The sequence below is a fragment of the Euleptes europaea genome, chromosome 7, assembly GCF_029931775.1.
Source record: "Euleptes europaea isolate rEulEur1 chromosome 7, rEulEur1.hap1, whole genome shotgun sequence".
NCBI lineage: Eukaryota > Metazoa > Chordata > Lepidosauria > Squamata > Sphaerodactylidae > Euleptes > Euleptes europaea.
The window spans coordinates 78,374,967-78,395,220 of NC_079318.1; the positions used below are offsets into that span (position 1 = coordinate 78,374,967).

General features: G+C 50.6%; 1 protein-coding gene across 1 annotated transcript in view; it reads right to left on the bottom strand.

Moving 5' to 3' along the window:
• The window catches only part of LOC130480341 (cGMP-dependent protein kinase 2-like), a 31,797-nt gene extending 11,985 nt beyond the window's left edge, over positions 1-19,812 (bottom strand). Inside the window, exons 1-12 of the mRNA XM_056852823.1 lie at positions 19,717-19,812; positions 18,158-18,317; positions 17,820-17,986; positions 14,958-15,071; positions 12,540-12,645; positions 11,405-11,468; positions 11,124-11,201; positions 10,211-10,299; positions 7,538-7,603; positions 6,575-6,613; positions 6,301-6,345; positions 231-360 (exon numbers count right to left, since the gene is read on the bottom strand). Coding sequence (XP_056708801.1) covers positions 231-360; positions 6,301-6,345; positions 6,575-6,613; positions 7,538-7,603; positions 10,211-10,299; positions 11,124-11,201; positions 11,405-11,468; positions 12,540-12,645; positions 14,958-15,071; positions 17,820-17,986; positions 18,158-18,317; positions 19,717-19,792 — 1,134 coding nt within the window. The 5' untranslated portion in view covers positions 19,793-19,812. The remainder of the gene's footprint in view (positions 1-230; positions 361-6,300; positions 6,346-6,574; positions 6,614-7,537; positions 7,604-10,210; positions 10,300-11,123; positions 11,202-11,404; positions 11,469-12,539; positions 12,646-14,957; positions 15,072-17,819; positions 17,987-18,157; positions 18,318-19,716) is intronic.
• Between the last annotated feature and the right edge of the window lie 442 nt (positions 19,813-20,254).

The following is a 20,254-nucleotide window of genomic DNA, read 5'->3' on the forward strand; positions in this document are numbered from 1 at the left end:
GACCTGACAACCCTACACAGAGTCCACCTTCCAAAGCGGCCATTTTGTCCAGGTGAACTGATCTCTGTCGCCTGGAGATCAGTTGTAATAGCGGGAGAACTCCAGCCACCACCTGGAAGTTGGCAACCCTACGAGACAGGTGAAATGGAAAGGGACATCAGGAGCCCGGAAGGGATGCAACCATGCACTGCATGCCATGCCCCTTCCCCCCGCCCCCGGCAAGGCCTTACCAGCTCAACGGTGCCAAAGCCTCCGGTGCCCAAGATCACTGGCCTCCCTCGCTGGTCCCCATCCTCGTAGAACACAGGTAGAAGATCCTGGAGTTGCAGCTGGGTCACAGGCCCCTCAAGGAATGAACCACTGCAAGGAAAGGGAGAGCGACAGATCAAGAGGCAGCGCTTTCTTTGCACCCTCCAGATCAATACCTGGAGGAAGCAAGAAGTTTTGGATCTATTGCCACAGTGGGAAATGCCACCAATCTAGCAGAAGAGGAGGTTCTGCTCTTCCTCATAGCAGCCCTACTGGCCAAAAATTCCTCACTGGGGACGCAGAAGGGCCTTTGCTCCTACACTGGTGTGGGCACCCTTTTACTTTATGAGAGCAGTGTTGTGTAGCGGTTAGAGCAAGGATGTCAAATAGGGTTGCCCACTCTGGGTTGTGAAATACCCAGAAATTTTGAGGATGGAGCCTGAGGAAGGCGGGGTTTGGAGAGGGGAGGGACGTCAAAGCCATAAAGTCTAATTGCCAAAGCGGCCATTTTCTCCACATGAACTCTATCGGCTGGAGATCAGTTGTAATAGCAAGAGATCTGCTAATACTTGGAGGTTGGCAACCCTAAGCTAGTACCTGGAGATTGGCAACCCTAGTGTCCTGCAGCTGGATCCAGCCCTTTGAGCGCTGTTATCCGGCCCGTGAGCCAAGGCAGCCACCTCCACTGCGAGGGCTATCTGATCCATGCCACTTGCCAGCTCGGACCACCATGATCTGGACTGGGGAGCCCACTGTGAGCTCGTCAGCCGAGGCAGCTACCCCCCTAGGGTTGCCAACCACCAGGTACTAGCTGGCAATCTCCTGCTGTTACAACTGATTTCCAGCTGATAGAGATCAGTTCACCTGGAGAAATTGCCGCTTTGGCAATTGGACTCTCTGGCATTAGAAGTCCCTCCCCAGACCCCACCCTCCTCAGGCTCTGCCCCCAAAACCTCCCACTGGTTGCAAAGAGAGACCTGGCAACCCTATACCCCCTTCACTCCCGCTATGGGCTGGCTAGGCTGCTGTGGGCTCACCAGACGAGTAAGCCCCCCCCCCAACGCTTCCAATCTGGGCTAGTGAGCCCACTGTGGGCTGGTACACCTGGCCCAGCCCGACCAAATGACATTTATGTCATATCTGGCCCGCATAACAAATGAGTTTGACACCCCTGGGTTATAGTGTCATATTAGCATCTGGGAGACCCCGGTATGAATCCCCATGCCATGGATGCTTGCTGGGTAGGGTTGCCGGGTCCCTCTTCGCCACCGGCGGGAGGTTTTTGGAACGGAGCCTGAAGAGGGCGGGGTTTGGGGAGGGGAGGGACTTCAATGCCATAGAGTCCAATTGCCAGTGGCCGTTTTCTCCAGGTGAACTGATCTCTATCAGCTGGAGATCAGTTGTAATAGCAGGAGATCTCCTGCCACCCCCTGGAGGCTGGCAACCCTATTGCTGGGTGACCTTGGGCCAGTCACACATACTCAGCCTAACCTACTTCACAGGTCTGTTGAGAAGATAAAGTAGAGGAGAATAATGTAAGCCACTGGAGGGGAAGATAAGGCATAAACAAAATAAACAAATCAATAAAACAACGAACCTATCAGTAGATTCCTCTCCCCTAGGAATAAGCTTATTGCAAACCATGAGCGCTCCAGAGATCACAAGAGACACTCTCTGGCTGCTCAAAGAACTCATGCTTGTGTGAGAGTAATCGCTTGGCTTTCTGCAAAACTGCTGGATTACCTGCTCTCCTGGGCCTAATAGAGCCTGCTAGCTGATTAAAGGCAATCAAAGCCAATTAATGGCCAATTAGCCACAGCAAGGGGCCCTAACAAGACATCTGCCTGCCGCCACCTGGAGAGCGTCCAGAGGGCAGTTATCCGAAACGGGATGAAAGCGTTTGTCTGGGCGGGCGAGGAGCCGTTTGAAGCAGCATCTTCTGGGGGCTCGCTGTGCTGAATGCCGCTTAGTTGGAGGGCTGATGAAAGCAGGCGGAGGCTGACACATTGGTGGGGAAACTGGCGCTGGCTGCGTCCACGCGACGGCACCCCCGTAGCAACCACTCACTTTCAACATTTGCCAATCAGAAGAGCCATATAACAAGCTTCTAGCACTCAGCCCACCTAGGGCAAACCAAACGCACAGCCTGCAGGAGCCAGCCTGAACCTCCCGCCAAGGAACATGGGAGGCAGGCAGGTCCTTCTGCAAGCCCCCCACCCCGGTACCCCTGACTTACCCCTCATCAGCTGCCTTTGCAGCTGGCCAGGAACTCAAGTTACCCATCTCTGGGAACAAGCAATTGAAAACAAAAGAACTTGCAACACGGCCAGCCCTATTCCTACTCTCTTATATGACCCAGAGAAGGCAGGGGCCCCACTTTGTGGGCGTGGCTTCTGCAGGTACAAGGAGATTCTTACATTAGCCCCGCCTTCCTAGCAGCCGCAGATTGTTATCCTCAGGCTTCCCTACACCCTAGAGAATGCACAACAGGTTTTGGAAGGGGCCAGTGACTCTTTGATCCCATAAGTGGGGTTGCCAAAAAACTGGAGAAAAAATGTCTTGCCCCTTTAACAGAGGCTGAATGTGTGGAGATGGGCAGTTGAACAGAGAAAAATAGCATCACCTGAAATAAAATCCCATTAAGCCCCTGTTAAAGGGGCAAGACATTTTTTTCCCTCCAGTATGTTGGCAACCTACCCACAAGAGACCAGACTGCTAATAGGACACACGCTCAGCCTAACCAACCTCACAGAGATGTTGTGAGAATAAAATGGAGGAGAACAATGTAAGCCGCTTTTGGTCCCCATTGGGGGAAAAGGCCGAGTGTAATGGCCTATTTCTAACATGAAAATATTCAAATATTTGCTATTTAAGTGCCTTGCGTTTATTTACTAATTTTCAGATTTCAGATCTGCTTTTCATATTCTTGAATTCTCAAAGCAGGAAACAATAGTGAAGTTGGTATAGCATGGTGGTTAAGAACTTGGGGAGGTTGCAGGTTCAAGTCTTGAACTATAAGTTTGCTAAGGAAACTTAGCATCCTGACAACTGCAGGCTGAAAGCGGCTTGCCTAACTGTCTAAGGCCATTTTTGCATGGTAATTAGCAGCGCATTCCAGACTGAATTGCCCCGCATATTTTTTTAAATTTTGCACGCAGAACCGTCATTCCGCAAGTGACTGCGAAGCCCACACATACCTGCTTCGCATTACAAAAGAGCCCATTTAACAAGACCTTTGGTGTTTGCCCGAGAAGAATCCCCCTCAAGGATAATGCAGAACAACAGAGGCGCATTAGCTATGCATATGCTAATGACTATGCAAACAGGAACAAAGAAGCAGGCGAGTGGGGTTGGGAGTGAAACTTCTCCTTTTGCATGGGGACAGTGAAAAGGCATTTTTAAAGTCACATTTTTAAAAAGAGCTTTGAGCGAGCATCAAAACTGACCATGCAAAAACGGCCTAAGCCTACCAGACTGCGTTGTTGTAAGGTTTACTATGAGAATGTATGCAAAGCACTTTGAACACTGTTAGCACTATATCAATGCTATTTTTTTAATATGTGAAATGGCCAGACAAATAATTAAAAAATGAGAGCAACAGTCTTTTTTTTATGGAGATAGATCATGATGGATAGCCATGTTAGTCTGTCACCAGCAGTAGAAAAGAGCAAGAGTCCAGTAGCACCTTCAAGACTAACAAAATTTCTGGCAGGGTATGAGCCTTTGTGAGCTGTGAGTTCACGAAAGCTCATACCCTGCCAGAAATGTTGTTAGTCTTTAAGGTCCTCTTTACACAAACACACACGCACGCACAAGGTCCTACTGGCCTCTTGCTCTTTTTTTTAATCTTAGCAATGTAGTGAGAATAAAATAACTCAATAATTGCTGTGGCTAGCAAAACAAGGGATATATAACACACTTATCCTGTTCCGGGATGTCTGCCATGAACACAGCTAGTACTAAGGTGTTAATGGCAAGGAGTTCCATTTCTCTAACAGCCACAACAGCTAAATGAAACGCCCATGTGGAGAGGCAGCATGCGTTTAATTACTGAAGGCAAACCTCAGCGGAAGGTTCTCCACTTTCATGCTCTGCTTGTGCGCTGCCAGTCGCATTCGGCTGGCTACTCTTGGAAACAGAATTTTAGGAGAACCTGAGGTCCGATCCAGCAAAGCAGTTCTTATGGATCCTTCCCCATGAAGATTCACTGGCTGGGCCTGTTTTCATGTTCAGCAGATGGCTCATCACCACAGGCATTTTCTCCAAAGCTTCATAAAATAATGACTGGGGGAAGTTCTTACTTATTTCATATATACTCCACCTTTTTCCCAGTAGGGAGCCAAAGCAGCTTAGATAGTTCTCCTCTCCTCCATTTTATCCTTACGACATAGGTTTGGCTAAAAGTGTGTGAGTAGCCTAAAGTCACCCAACAAGCTTCCATGGCAGACTGGGGATTCGAACATGCTAACCTAACCACTACCTACCATTGGCTATCATTGCCTGTAATGTGTGGCTTGGCTCACTTGCTTGAACTATCAGTGCTCTGACTCCTTGCTGGTGTCTAGGCTTTTGGGATGGAAAGCAAATGAACCTTCCCTTTTAGTAGCTATCTCACCTTTTGAGATCCCCCAATTCTGAAGAAGAAGAAGAGTTGGTTTGGTTTTTATATGCTGACTTTCTCTGCCACTTAAGGGAGAATCAAACCAGCTTACAACCACTTTCCCTTCCCCTCCCCACAACAGACACCCTGTGAGGTAGGTGGGGCTGAGAGAGTGTGACTAGCCCAAGGTCACCCAGCTGGCTTCGTGTGTAGGAGTGGGGAAACAAATCCAGTTCACCAGATTAGCCTCCGCCGCTCATGTGGAGGAGTGGGGAATCAAACCCGGTTCTCCAGATCAGAGACCACCGCTCCAAACCACAGCTCTTAACCACTACACCACGTTGGCTCTCTGCCATTCTAATTCAAACATTCACTGCAAGCTGTTGGGGTTCGGCCAGAAATAGAACCCACACTATGGAGAGCCGCTGTGGTAGGAGAAGACAGCCTGGTGGTGGCTAGAAGGAAACGTTTCTTTCCTTGTGATGTGCCTGTTCCCTATAGGGAAGATGTGGGATGTGGGGAGAGCGCTCTGGGAAGATGAGACCCATTTAGCTAAGCTGCTGAAGCATGTCTTAATAAGAATGTCTGAGTCTCGCTGGGTCCTACCAATCATCTATCAAGTCAAAATTTTGTTTCCCATTATAGCCAACTAGATGTCCTAGAAGACCTACAAGTCAAAGTCTCCCTCTGTTCTTGCCCTGCTTCATGGAAGTTTCATTTAATGATAATGGCTAAAAAAAACTCCCTCACAGCTTTTACAGAGTATGGAATCCTTTGACCATGTCTGTCAAAGCATGACATAAGAACAAGCTATTGCTGCTGCCTGAGCAGCTTCCAAATCACCCACAAAAGCCAGCAGATGGCACCCAGACCCACAAAGGATGTGAGAAGATGCCACAAATCTCCAGCAAGGGCCCTAACCTAAGGCTTAATGTGGAGGAGTGGGGAAACCAATCTGGTTCACCAGAGTCTGCCGCTCATGTGGAGGAGCGGGGAATCAAACTCATAGAGGAGAGAAGTACTCTTTTCTGTCTGCTTGAATCTACTGCCCATCAACTTTGTGGGGCACTCCCAAGTTCTGGTACTAGGGGAGAGGGAGAAAAGCTCTCTCTATCCACTTTCCCCACCGGGAAGGGATTGCCTGAGTGCTAGAGCAGTCAACAAGCAAAGGAAGGGCCAATATCCAAGCCTTGGTCTATGATGTTCCCAGGCTAGGCAGCGGTACAAGCCCACTGCAACCCAGCCAGCACACACAAATAAATCAGCCAGGGCAGGTTCAGACTGCCCTGACAGCTCTCGATCTGGGCAGAGGGAAGACCTGCTGGCTGTGATGGCCACTGCCTTTCTTTCCCATCATCTGGCTGCCAAGGCCTCAGTGGGGAGCCCCGACCGAGACCGCCGCCACCAGTGCAATGTGGGCATATGTATGTGCAACGACCCTCAGTACTGACCGTCTGGATTCAGAGAGAGATGGAGGCTCTGGCACTGCAACGTCTCTGAGGGGGAGAAAGAAGAAATTAGTAGGAGAACACTTTTCTTCTTCCCTGAGCCCGTCCCTGTCCCACCCTGCTGCTCAAGAGTCAGAGCCTAGATTTGGGTGGGGAGTGATTTTCATACGGGGTTGGCCAGGAACAGTGTTTACCTAATGGGTCACCATGGCCAAAGGGTCCTGATGTGGATAGCCCCAAACTTCATCTATCTCCCCCCTCCCCTCCAAAGACTTACGGCTCACGAGCACACATTGGACTCAGTTCCTGGAAGTCTCTATGGAGAAGTCAGAAAAGAGAAGCCATTCAGCGGGAACAGAGGTTGGAACACCGGCCTAGTCCGGTTTCACACATATCAGTCTCCCGGCAGAAAAGAACTGCCTCGCGCAATGCTGTCGTTAACAAAACTGGGCATTTTTTATATTGGACTTACATTTGGATCTCACATGTGAGCATCAAGGCAAACTGCATGTGATATGCAAAGGTGTGTAACAAAGCCTCCAAAGGCCCCCCAACAGAAGGAAAAGTGGCTTTGGGAAGGGTCTACCTTGCCCCCAACAGTGCAGAACAGAAAGGGTGCTTTAACCCTTTCCCCCACTAGCCAGTGCTCTAAATTGCTCCCTCCCCAAGGGCTTCCGCATACAAGTTTGCAAGGATAAACATGCACCAAAATACCTTGTGGAGTACCATCCACTTTCTACATCCTCCCTGTTGCATCTGTCAATTTTACACCTTGAGTCCGTGGGCCAATAAGAGGTTGTGGGCCATTAAGAGGTAGTAAAATGCCTTGTTGTTTTAGGCTCTTTATAAAGCCTAAAGCCTGACTTCTCTGTAAGAGACCTAAAATGTTTCTGTGACCCCCTTCCACCTGCCACTTTGCAGGGCTTTGGACCAGTTGCTCCAGTGCCTTTTCTTCTCCATAGCTAATAAATTGTTGGCAGGAGTTGCCAGGCCTGTAGCTCAGAGGATGCTTTCTGCAGAGTGGAAACTGAGGCAGGAATTATTCCCAAAGACCAGGCCTCAGCAGTTCTGATGCTCAGACAGAGAACAAGAGGGGCACTTGGAGGACAATTTTGAGTTGCAGAAAGAGAGGGAGGGAGGCCACCTGGGTCAAGTTTATAGATGAGACGTCCACACAACTCAGGCTTCACCTTGCTCCCTCTCCTCACACGGGAGGGAAGTATCATCTTATTGGACTTACTCCTTAGCTACTGCAATGCAGATGACCTCATCCTCTGCCCGACAGCTGGCAGTCCGGCGGATGTTCCTGCGTGTGTTGAGAAGCAGAAAGGTGAATAGGAAAGATTATGAAGAAGATATTTTGCTTTGCTGTCCCATTCCCCCCAATATGGTTGCTGCCCCAAAAGCAGAGAAATGGCCCAGAAGCAGGTATCTGTGCATCCTAACCATCTAGGAGGTCAGATCCTTTCTCTGAGTGTATCAGCCTGAATCAGTGCAAGGAATCTGCAAGTACATGCATGAGAGGCTCTGGTTTAGGGAGAGGCTGTGGCTCAGTTTGTAGAGCATTTGCTTGGCATGCAGAAGTCCCATGTTCAATCCCTGGAATCTCCAGTGAAAGGGATAGGCAGGTAGGTGATGTGAAAGACCCCTGGAGAGCTGCTGCCGGTCTGAGTAGACAATACTGACTGATGGACCAAGGGTCTGATTCAGTATAAGGCAGCTTCATCATCTGTGTTGCCAACTGCGGCTTGAGAGATTGGGGGGGTGTTTGTGGAGGGCAGAGGGAGCTCAGCAGGGATGTGGTGCTGTGGAATCTACCCTCTGAAGCTGATGTGTCCTCCGGGGGAACTAAATTATGTGATCTGGAGATAATCTGTAATTCAAGGAGAACTCCAGGCCTCACCTGAAGGCTGGCAACCCTTGATTCAGGTGTGAACCTCCTTGCCAACTTGCCCTACTTTGCCTCCCAAAGGAGATAGCTTCTTTCTGCTGTTCGACCTTCCTGGAAAAGATCGGCTCAAAAATTGATGCGTGCCTGCTATTTAATGAACTGGATGGATCTGGGTTCAAGCCCCGCCCTCTTCCACAGATATATTGGGTTTTGATCATACTATATACAGGATAAATGACTGGAGAAGAAATACATACATTTGGCGAAGAGGACCCATACACCATAAGGATGCACACATGGCTCTAAAGAGCACAGAACAAGTGGCCACCATAAGACTGGAAACAGTGAGAAAGACCCAACTCAGTGGGAAAATATCTGTGTTGCATACCAAAGATTCCTTTTAGGGGCTCCAGTTGCCTATTTGGTTTTTGTTTGTTCACATTTTTATCTCAGTATTTGTCCAAAAAGCTGGGAGCAGAGTGCATGATTCCCCCTGGGTTATCCAGGTCTAGCCTGGGTTATCCAGGTCAGGTATACCAACATACCAGAGGGTGCTGAATGGATACCTAATCAACAACGGTAGCCAGGGACTAAGGTTGCCAATCTCCAGACTGGGTCTAGAGTTCTGGAATGACAAATGTTCTCCAGACTACAGAGACCTGTTCTCCTGAAATTTTCCCAGCTGGATACCTACCAGGGATGGCAATGGAAACAAAGTAGCTACCAAAAAAGCCAGCTGAATTAAATACATTTTAATCAAAATGACAGCAGGGATGGTGCCAAATGGATATCTTGAGGCAGGGAGTTCCAAAGCCCTGGACAGGTTATTGAGAAGGCACCGCTGTAATAGAGGGCAACCCTTGACTCTGCATAATATGGTACCTGAAGCAGGGCCTCCCTAACTGATCTTAAATTTCAAGGAGGTTCATAGCAGATTAGATGCTCCCTGAGACTCTGTGGACCAAGTCTGCTTGGGCTTTCAAGGCCAAAATCCTAAATTGGGTTTGGAAGCATAATTGATTCTGCAGATGCATATAATGATATCTGCTCATCTCTGACGTTGATGTGGCTGCATTCTGAACCTACTGTAGTTTCTGAAGTGTCTTCATGGGGAGCCCCATGTAGGGAGAATTACAGCAGTCTAATCTAGAAGTCACTAAACCATGGGTGACCCTAACCACATCTTTGTCTTCTAGCAGAGGATTCAGCCTAAAGAACTCACTGTAAGATTGTGCTGGAGGCCACAGAGACACCTGGAAGGGCAGGACTTCAGCTGAGACCTACTGAGGGACTCCTGGTCTGTTAGCCTGATCTTTCAAGGAAAGCATGAACCCAAGATAGGTCTTACCAGTCCACAGTCCACCCAAGATAGGTCTTACCAGTCCACAGAATCTCCGACATTACTTCCATTTCATATAGGTTAAATAAACATATTCACCCACAACCAGTTCCTGCCATCCCACTTTGTTCTGAGGGAAGAGGTGGTAGACTCCATTTTGAAACGCCCTGAACAGAAGGAGCTGGTAACGCTCACCTAAGAGTTGTTACCTAGCTTTCAGACCTGGCACCTGTAGGAAGCCTTTATTGCTTCTGAATGCCTTTTGCTATTTTTAGAAAGCTTATCATGAAATTGCATGTAAATTCTGATTATCTTTTATGACGAGTTTATTTTTAACTTTTGATGATATTTCTGTGCCTAGCATTTTCATAATAACTCTCTCTGCCTACCTGCATCTCATTACATTAGTCTAACAATAAAGCATTCTGAACACATTTTATGTTCTGATGGCTGGCAATTAAACAACTCTACTGTGGATTTGTTTTGGATTTTGGAGCATTGGTTAGGCTGGGGGTGCTGGAATGGAATCCTGCACACCCCAGGAGCCCAATCTCCACATCTGCTCCTTGCCATTTTGAAGCCTGAAAGCTTGAATCAGTCCCTATAACTCCCTTGTTCCTTTCTCTGGCTGAGTCAATCCAGGCTGAACTAGCTTAGAGAGCCTGCGTACCCTCCCCACTTACCGGATTAAGGCGAGTTCTCCAAAGTGGTCCCCTCCTTTCAGCACCCGGATGTGTTCCTCCTGCCCTTCCACATTCATGGTTACCTCAACCTATGGAGGAAGGGAAGGGAGAAGGACAGAAATAATAGAATCATAGAGTTGGAAGGGACCACCAGGGTCATCTAGTCCAACCCCCTGCACAATGCAGGAAATTCCAGACTACCTCCACGCACAACACCCCCAGTGACCCATACTCCATGCCCAGAAGATGGCCCTCCCTCTCATGATCTGCCTAAGGTCATAGGATCAACATTGCTGACAGATGGCCATCTAGCCTCTTCTTAAAAACCTCCAGGGAAGGAGAGCTTACCACCTCCTGAGGAATCACAGGGGACTACTGTGATTACCAGTTTCATGCCCCAAGCACCTGTTTGGGTCATTTGGGCACTGAACCAGCCCTGTGGCTCTAGGTGACCGTGAGAAGCTGGAAAGTGAAAGGACTTAGGAAAATATATTTTTATGGGAGCAGAAATGCTGTGTCCTGCTTGAGTGTGCTTGATAAACTCAGTAGACACTCTGTGTCTGGCAGGCTTTGCAGCTGTGGCTTCAGTGGTTGAGTGCCTGCTTTGCATACGGAAGGTCCCAGGTTCAATACCTGACATGTCCAGTTAAATAATCTCAGGAAAGACCCGTGTCTGCCTGAAACCCCATGAAGCTACCGTCAGTCAGATGATCTCCATTGGATGGATGTAATTATCTGACTTGGTATAAGGTGCCTTCATAGGTTCTCTCAGTAGGAAAGGGCCAGGTAGTGGGCTCCAAGATATGCTGGAGCATAAGCACCCTTGACCGACCTGGAACCATTGCTCACTGATTCCTCTTTTTGCTTGACAATTCTGGAACTGATAAGGGGGGGGGATCTGGTTGTGTCTCACCTTTCCACTGAGGATGTAGAAAAACGTTCTCCCCTCGTCCCCTTCCTGGATGATCATTTCATTGGGGGCGAAGGTGCGCTGCAGGGATGCACAGAAAGGCAAGGGCTCAAATGCAGGTACAGGCAGGTGGGGGATCTCTATTCACTCCACACCGGTGTTTGTACAAAGAAAGATTCCCATCTTCTGCAGAGGGTATTCACTGTGAAGCACCCCCTCCCGAGTCAGCTCTGTGCCAGAGGCAGCAAAGCAGAATGAAGGAGGACATGGAAGTTAATACTTACCTCTTCTGCTGTGTCCAGCAGCTGTGAAAGGGCAGCATCTGACAGGCCTTGCAGAGGCTTTGCCCTGGGAGGGAGAGAAAAACAGTGTGGGAGACACACAGAGAGAGAGAGAGAGAGAGAGAGAGAGACGCCCAGAAGAAGCGCAGGGTCTCAAATCTGCCTCAAAGTTGCATACAGTATCCTGCAACCAAAGCCCCTTTGACCAAAGCCCAGACTAGGGTAGACCCAACAGGCCAAAAAGTGGGATGTAAATACTTTCAATCAGTCAGTCAATCAATTATTTAATTCATTGTTCCATGGGGAGGGATTCCACTCCTTGCATGCTCAAAGGCACTTGGCTGACAAAAGGTGCCAAGGTGCCAAGTCTGGGCTTTAAGCCCTGAGGGAAGGGTGGGCTCGTACCCCCCCCATGTCTGAGTCAACTGTCAGCCTGGCCCTCATCACCCCTGGTTTGTAAATTGCCCCAACCTGTTCTCCCCACTTTTGGGGGGAGTGACCATAGGTCAGTGTTGAAGCACACCCTTTGTATAGCAAAAGTCCCAGGTCCCTGGTTCAGTACTCAAAAGTTAAAGTATTTGAGGTAGCAGGTGTTGAGAATGACCTTTCTCTGTCTGGGGGCCAAACTAGACATGACAGGATCCTCATGGCCACCACCTCCGTTTTAAAGTGATTTTGAAATGCTGTGATTGAGCCCACAGCACAATGTGCTGAGGGGCTGGTTCTGCTCTTTTGGGACTTGACAAGGCTGGGTGGTTGGTGGTCAAGTACTCTGTGATGCGGACCTGAACCGGATCGAGCCCTCGCAGCATTTTTAAATCACTTAAAAATGGGGGTGGCATCCTCACGGGGGCCCTCACGTCAAGTTTGGCCCTGAGGCGCTGGAACTCTAAGCTCAAAGAGACCAATGGCTTGGTTTTGTATAAGGCAGCTTCATACGCTCGCTCATCAAGAAGCCCCCATTTTGGCAACAGTGCCAGCCTAGGGATGGCAGAAGGAGAGAGACCCCAAAGTATCCTCTCTTGTGCTCTCATCCCAGGACTGCAGCAGCCAGGAAAAGCACCATATTCCCCCACCAAAGCAGATGAAGTGTCCTTAAATGAGTCCCCTTCCCCTCCTTTGTGCTTCCTTCACTCACCCTCGCAGGCCAGCAAGTATCTCAGCACGCCGCCGTTTGGCATTCTCGGTGATAATTGTGCGGTATGTCTGCCGGTCGATGGCCCACAGCTGCACAGGGGTGAGTGCTGGGGAGATGAGGGGGACAGTCAATAAAGGACGGGAGACAAACACCCCTGAATCTGAGCTACAGTACCTTCCCCGTCATGAAACTCCAGACCCATCGACATTGTAGCTTTTATGAAGAGACCTAAAACCCTTTTGGTTTGGTAAGGTTTTGACTTAACTAAACGAGACACGATGTGAGGTATTCTGTGGCCAGCGCGCTTGACATTTAAAGGGGGGGAACACCTCTGGGAGCTCTGTCCACAGAACGCCCAGGGTCCTATTTTAGCGCCAGGGCCTCCCCAGCTGTTCAGCTGTTGTTTGCGATCTATTTTCCTTTGTGCAGTTCATTATATTGTAATTTATGGCTTTCATATTGTCCGCGAGCTGCCTGGAGGGGCCTCCGCGTGCTGGAAGACGGGCTAGAAATGTATTAATAAGTAAGTAAAGAGCTGTCAAAAAGAGGGGCTCTTCATCGTCTTTCCTGGCTGAACAAGGGTCCTGCCGAAGAGCAAGGAAGCCTGCCAGCGAACAGGCCCCTGTGGGGTTTTGGGGGGAAAATGCTTGAGAGCTCAATTCCCCAACATCTCCACAAGCACTACTGTCACATTTCAATGTCATCGGTGTGTATGAGGGTGTTTCAGAAAGTAGCAGCAATTTCTAACATACCGCGTGGGCAGCTCTTTTGCCATTAACTTTCCGAAAACACCTTTGTACATCTTGATTGACGCACGTCGTCTCAAAAACCCTGCAATGTTTCGGTATTCTGGAGCTCGCTGCAATTTGCTATCTGAGTTGTCGGCATCCAGCGCAAAAGCAAGAAAAGCCAAAAAATTTTGGAGGAGTAAATGCTCCGGTACGCGCCGTGAAAAAATGGGAGGAAGCGGATTCTGCATCTCTATTCAATAGGTACAGTGAATTGGAGAGGATGCAATTGTACCATCGCCATGGCAACGGAACCAGGGATGCCCCAGCCCCAACAGCCAGCCTGGATTGCAAAGGCAGGACCGACGGCGACTCAAGCGCGGGGCACAGTAAGGAAACTGATGCTAAGCCGCCTTCCCACCTCTTTATCTCTTCATCTCACACTCTCTTTAGGCCAAAGAAGAGACTGCCTTGTGCCTTTGGGGGGAAATGGACAGCGTCCTTAGCAAAGATATGCATTGGGGGAGACACGTTGCTTAGGTAGGAGGAGCAGAGTGGGCGCTGCATTAAATAGCCCCTCGCCACACAAAAAACACAATATAATAGTCAAGAGTTTCCTCTTCAGTTTGTTAGCCTGATTCATTTAGATGAGTGGAAATGTTCCCAGCCATTAAATTTTATGAATATTACATAAAACTCCAGAGGGGTAGCCATGTTGATCTTTTATAACAGAAACAATGAAGTGTCAGAGGACCTATTAAAAGACAAACAAATATTGCGGGCGTGAAGGCTCAGCCCCCCTACATTTGTTAGTTTTTAATTTGCTGTGAGACTCCTTGTTGTCTTGGCACAGAACGGTTATTATTTATGTAAAGAAAAATTAAATTTATTGCAAACACACAAACCTCAGAGGGCAAGACCAGTCTCCGGGTACTTCCCACCTGTCCCCGCAACCAGCTTATCCCCCATCCCCATGCTAAGAGAATGCCAACTGGATGAAGTTTCTGGGGTTTGGAAGGAACTTCCACAACTCCCATGGGAGGGCGCGAAAGGGTCTTATTCTCCATCAGTGGAGCTATGGAAGGTGGGCAGCAGGAGGAGGAAGAAGAAGAGTTGGTTTTATATGCCGACTTTCTCTACCACTTAAGGCAGAATCAAATGGGCTTACAATCACCTTCCCTCCCCCTCCCCACAAGAAGACACCCTGGGAGGTAGGTGGGGCTGAGAGCCCTTAATAGAACTGTGACTAGCCCAATGTCACCCAGCTGGCTCCGTGTGTAGGAGTGGGGAAACCAACCTGGTTCACCAGATTTCCACCGCTCCAAACCACCGCTCTTAACCATTACACCATGCTGGTGTATACAGAGGACAGGCCCTTTTTACTCCCTGAAGATCAGATGGCTATGGTGGGGTTGATGCCAGCACCAAAGGGCTTTGGGCCTGTGGGGATACATCTCCCTTTAGGGTTGCCATCTTCCCAGTGGGGCCTGGGGTCCTCCCAGAATGGCACCTGATCTTCAGATGACAGGAATCAGTTCCCCTGGAGAAACTGGCAGTATCAGAAGGCAGGCTATGCTCTACCAGAGATTTGAGGTGAAGTCCCTCCCTGAATTCTCCCCGCTACGGCCCCCCCCCCCCCTGCAACCTCCAGGAATTCCCCAGGTCAGATTTGGCAATCCTGCTCCCTTACCCACGACAGTCGCGGTGCGCTGGCAGTTGTACAGCACAGCCAGCTCCCCGAACACATCCCCCGGAAGCAGCGTCCGGAGCTGGCGCCCTTTCTGCACGACGCTGAGCTCCCCCTCTGCAATGGGAGAGCAAGGTCGATTCACGCACATGTACATACAGACGCATGTGGTCCCTGCTGGAAAATCTCATCCCTTATGGGATTAAATTGGAGTTGGAATTCACCGCCTCACGGGATGCAGTGAGAGAAGGGCCTTAGACAAATCCGTGGAGGAGGAGAGGTCAGTCAACAGCTATTAACACTGATCGCTGAATGGAACCTGCAATTAATTATTATTATCCACACACAGGCACTCTGCGTCTAGCCATGCCAGGGAAAATCATGCCTGAATAGAGGCCAGGGTAAAGATCTGTCTCACTTTCACTCTGTGGAAGGGCAGCAGGAGACTAGGGCTTTTGCACAATGAAGCTGCTAGCCTCTGAGTGGAACTATATATGGAGCTAATGGGAAGGGTCCGTGGCTCAGTGGTAGAGCATTTATTGGCATGTAGAGGGTCCCAGGTTAAATTTCTGGCATTTCCAGTTCAAAGGAACAGGTAGCAGGTGATGCGAAAGACCTCTGCCTGAGACCCTGGAGAGCCACTGCAAGTCAGAGTAAACAATACCGACATTGAATGACCAGTGGTCTGATTCGGTATAAGCAGTTCCGTGTGACCTCTGGGACTGCCTGCTGCAAACATCCCAATGATAACAACCACTGATTTGGATTCACTCCTTCATCTTTGGCCTGCAGGGCTGGGCCACGGTATGATGTGGCTCCAAGCAAGGGACATCCATTGCCTCTTGAGCCCATGCAAGGAATGTCCGGCTCCGAGCCAACCACCCGCCACCCATTCATCAAGTCTTGGGGTGCAGCTGCCAGCCGGGTCTCCAGGGATTTGGCTTGAGCCTGGCCAGGCACTGTGGAGACCCTTGAGGTGATGGATGCCCACTGCTTGCTTCCAGGGCTGCGAGCAAGCCAAGCCCCGAGGGGCATCAGCGCCCTCCTTGTAGTGCTGCCTCAAGCAGTCACTCAGTTGACTTGACTGAAGAACGGGCTCTGTTTGTCTGGAAGTTCAAGAGGCTGGGCTTGCATGGGGGGGGGGAGAAGAAGAAAGCCTCCAATGGGTAAGACGGGCAGAAAACAACTGTGTTTCTCAAGCAGCTGCCTAGAAGCCTTTCCCTGGCTTTTGCAGGGCATTCTCTCCCCCCCCCCCCCGCCCGATCCACATTTCACAGCCTGACTAGCCCAATCTCGTCAGAGCTTGGAAGGTAAGCAGGGTCATGAACACATGAACACATGAAGCTGCCTTATACTAAATCAGACTCATGGTCCATCAAAGTCAGTATTGTCTTCTCAGACCGACAGCGGCTCCCCAGGGTCTCAGGCAGAGGTCTTTCACATCACCCACTTGCCTAGTCCCTTTATAACTGGAGATGCCGGGGACTGAACCTGGGACCTTCTGCATGCCAAGCAGATGCTCTACCACTGAGCCACGGGTCTCAGGCAGTACTTGGATGGGAGACCACCAAGGAAGACTGGGATTGTTGCACAGAGGAAGGCAATGGCAAACCACTGCCATTTAACTCTTGCCTTGAAAACCCCATGGTGCTGGAGTGGCTGTCAGTTGCAACTTGACGGCACACAATTGTTCCTGTTGTTATTCCATACGTATCCTTCCCCAACAAACCCCTTTTGTTGCATTCTAGTTGCACTGGAAGAGCAACGAGGGAGTGGTGGAAGGAAGGAGATCAAGAACTGGGGTGTCCCATGCTCCATAGGGGCGGCCTTCCCTTCCTAATTCTCATGCCCCCGAGACTCAGCCCTTGGAATCTCTGGTGTGTCATCAGGGGAAGGAAATCCCTTTGGGGACAGAGGGGACCATGTGTGACAGACCTGGTCTTCCCCAGCTTGCCTAACTACTTTTTAAAGCCATCTCGAAGTGAACTGTCATCTCAAATCCTCCCTCCGAGTTAATGAAGCGTGTGAAGAAACAAAGCAACCCAGTCGCTTCAGAGCAACACACAGTCCTGCAGCCCCTCAGAGAAAATCTGACAAAGTGCTTCGGTGGCCGAGGGTCCCCTCTGGTGCGGCTGCTCTCCCAAGCATTAAACCATTGGAAGTGTTTGGCAGGAACGTCCCTTGATGCAAGCAGGGGAAACGTTCAAAGCCTGCAGCAAGAGCGGATACTGCCTTGTTCCAGTCTTAGACATGGGGAGATGCTGTAGTTGCCAAATGGCAAGGGAAGGCACTCTGCGTATGCTCAGTAGTGCTCTAATCTTTAACAGAATAATCTCTCCATACATACCACCGAGATCTGCCCAAGAGGCTGTGTTCTGGATCTAATCTTTGACAGGGGTCACCCTTCCCACCCATCCTGCATGGGATCAGGATTTGAGCTTTCTCCATCACAGCTCCAGTTCTGCAGAAGTCCCTCCCCAGTGAGGCTCACAAAATCCCAACACTATTAGCCTGGAGAAAACTGGATGAAACCCTCCTCTCACGTTTGATAAACTCCCCTGCCAGCAAAAGCCTTCTTATGAAAAGCCAAACGGTACGCCAACAGGCAGATGTAAACATACTTTCCGCCCTGGATTATTAGGAAGCCACCGGATGCACTGAAATGTCCAAGGAAGATCTGGAACACCAGGATGCCAACCCAAGGTAGGGCAGTTCTTCCAACAGTGATTCAGGGCACCGGTTTTCCAAGATAGGACAGAGCAGGGGTCTAGAGGGGTCTCCCAACAGCAATCCATCTCCCCACCCAATGCAGTTTGGGGCTGTATCCCAACCACCCCCTCTGCCCACAACCCCCGGCACCCTCACCAGCTACAATGTACATGGTGTGCCCATCGTCACCCTCGGCTACAACCGTGTCACCGGGTTGGCGCTGCTCCAGGGTGAAGCTCTCCACCAGTGGATGGCTCTGCCCATCACCCAAGCATCGCAGGAATTCGTTGCGTTTCACAGCTTCCAGGATTAGGTTGGCATCCCTGGGGGAAGGGAGGAGAGAGATGCCAGAAGGGGCAGCAATCTGCCACTCCCTGTTCACCTGCCTCCTCAGACTCACAAACAGGGAGTGGATTTCCGCTCCCCCCTTGAGCATCACTTGGTTGCAAGTCTGGAGAGAGGCACCCCCACATGCACACACTGCAGCCGGTTACCTGGGGGATTTGGGGATACAGGGCACCTGCCAGTCACCATCGGTCATAAGGGGCTCGGGGACAATAGCCTGCTCCCTGCTGCCCCTCCTTTCATCTTCCATGGGCAACTGATCCAGAGTGCTTTCACCCATGGGCCCCCTGGCATGCTCCAGATTCCCATCTGTAGCAAAGAGAGGGGAGACAGTCTGGCACCCACAACATTCTTCCCCCCAGATCCCCCCCATTGTTTACCCAGAAAGGTCCTCATTTTCTTTTGTCCCCCCCTCCCAGCATCCCAGGAGCCCCGTGGTGCAGAGTGGTAAGCTGCAGTACTGCAGTCCAAGCTCTGCTCACGACCTGAGTTCAATCCCGATGGAAGTTGGTTTCAGGAAGCCGGCTCAAGGTTGACTCAGCTTTCCATCCTTCCGAGGTTGGTTAAATGAGTACACAGCTTGCTGGGGGTAAAGGGAAGATGACTGGGGAAGGCACTGGCAAACCACCCCATAAAACAAAGTCTGCCTAGGAAACGTTGGGATGTGACGTCACCCCATGGGTCAGGAATGACCCGGTGCTTGCACAGGGGACCTTTACCTTTACCTTACCCAGCATCCTTTCCCAGTTGGCACTAGCTCTATGCTTTCCCGTGCAGGCCAGAGAGCCCCACCGGACAACATTTAACTGTCCATCATTTCTTTGCTGGGTGAGGGGAAAGGAATGTTGAAGACCAACCATGCCTGTCTGGAAGGGGAAAGGATGCCCACATCCCACCCAGCACAGCTGGGAGAACACCTGCAGGGGATGCTTTTGTAACAGGAAAAGATGCTGTTACGTTCAGCCGATCCCTGGCAGACCATTATTTGGGTCGACCACGGAGGGCTCCTGAGCCATTGAGAGGAAAAGCGCTTTGGCTGAAACCTGTTGATCTGAAGCTGAAGTCGCCTAAGCACAGAAGCTCTCGGGCAAAAGGCTTCGGATTTGCTGCGCTCAAAGAGGAGAGCCGAGAAGTGCGCACGGCAGTTTGCGAAAAGACAGAACAAACCAGGGGCTCTGCTCAAGATTTACTAGTCCCCGAAGCCGGGGAATTAGCTGGATGGACAGAAGAAGTGGTCAAGGGGTGAGGCTGGTGGGTTTGGGGGAGAGGGCCAAGAAGGAGGGCAGGTGGGTCAGGCCTATGGGGACCAATCCACCTGCAACTTCTCTTGCATTAGAATGAACGAACGTCCCAGAAGACTGCCCCGGGGTTAATCGGTGGCTGTGGGAAGATGGGGTGGTGGGGGAGATTTTTCCACTCCAGGCACCAGAGTGTTTAAGCAGCCCTCAATCTGGCTCAAAGCATGCAAATGGACTGTGGCTGAGTTTCAGTGTCAACCTGTTGAGCTTCTCCCTCTGGTTCAGAGGCATGAGAAGCCCCCTTCCTGGGCCAGAAAGGGGCTTCTCCTGCCTCTGAGCCAGAGGAAGAAACTCAACAGGGCCAGAAAGGATTGACAAAACCCAAGCCTCTGCTGAGAAAATCCAAATGTCTGCTCAGGACCCCCACCCCCCAACAGCCCCAGGCAGATTTGGCTGTAGGGTCCCCTTACCCGGCTCCACCAGCGCCACGCTCTCCAGAAACTCCCTCTCCTCCTGGAGGCGCAACTCCCGCAGTCGGAGGTCCATCTCTTCAGCGGCTCCGCTCCGGAGTCAGTGTGCAGCCGCGAGCTTTTCCTTTGCAGGCTGCAGAAAGGAAGGGGAGGGGGGAGGGAGAGAAAAGTGCTCAGTAGTTCAGGGAGTGCAGGATCCCAGCCAGCCAAGCCCAAGCCGCGCTGTCAAAACCTGGTTCAATTCCCCAACAGCTCAGCATGTCTCCAATCCAAAGGAGGGACGGACAGCCCAGCCTATGGTCTCAGACCCCTCCTGGGAGCAGATCCAGTGCCAACCACGAGCACAGCAACCCCAAGCGTCTTCTCCATCTTACCCAAGTATCCCACGCAGCTCTGGAGACCCACCGTGCCCCCTCCCACTCCTCTGCCCAGGCAAGTCCTCTTGCTGGCATCACCTGAACTACTGCAAACAAAGTACCCCCGAGCCTCCCCTTGGCTCTGCCTGCCCAATCCAGCTGCTGCCTCCCGAGCGAGGTGC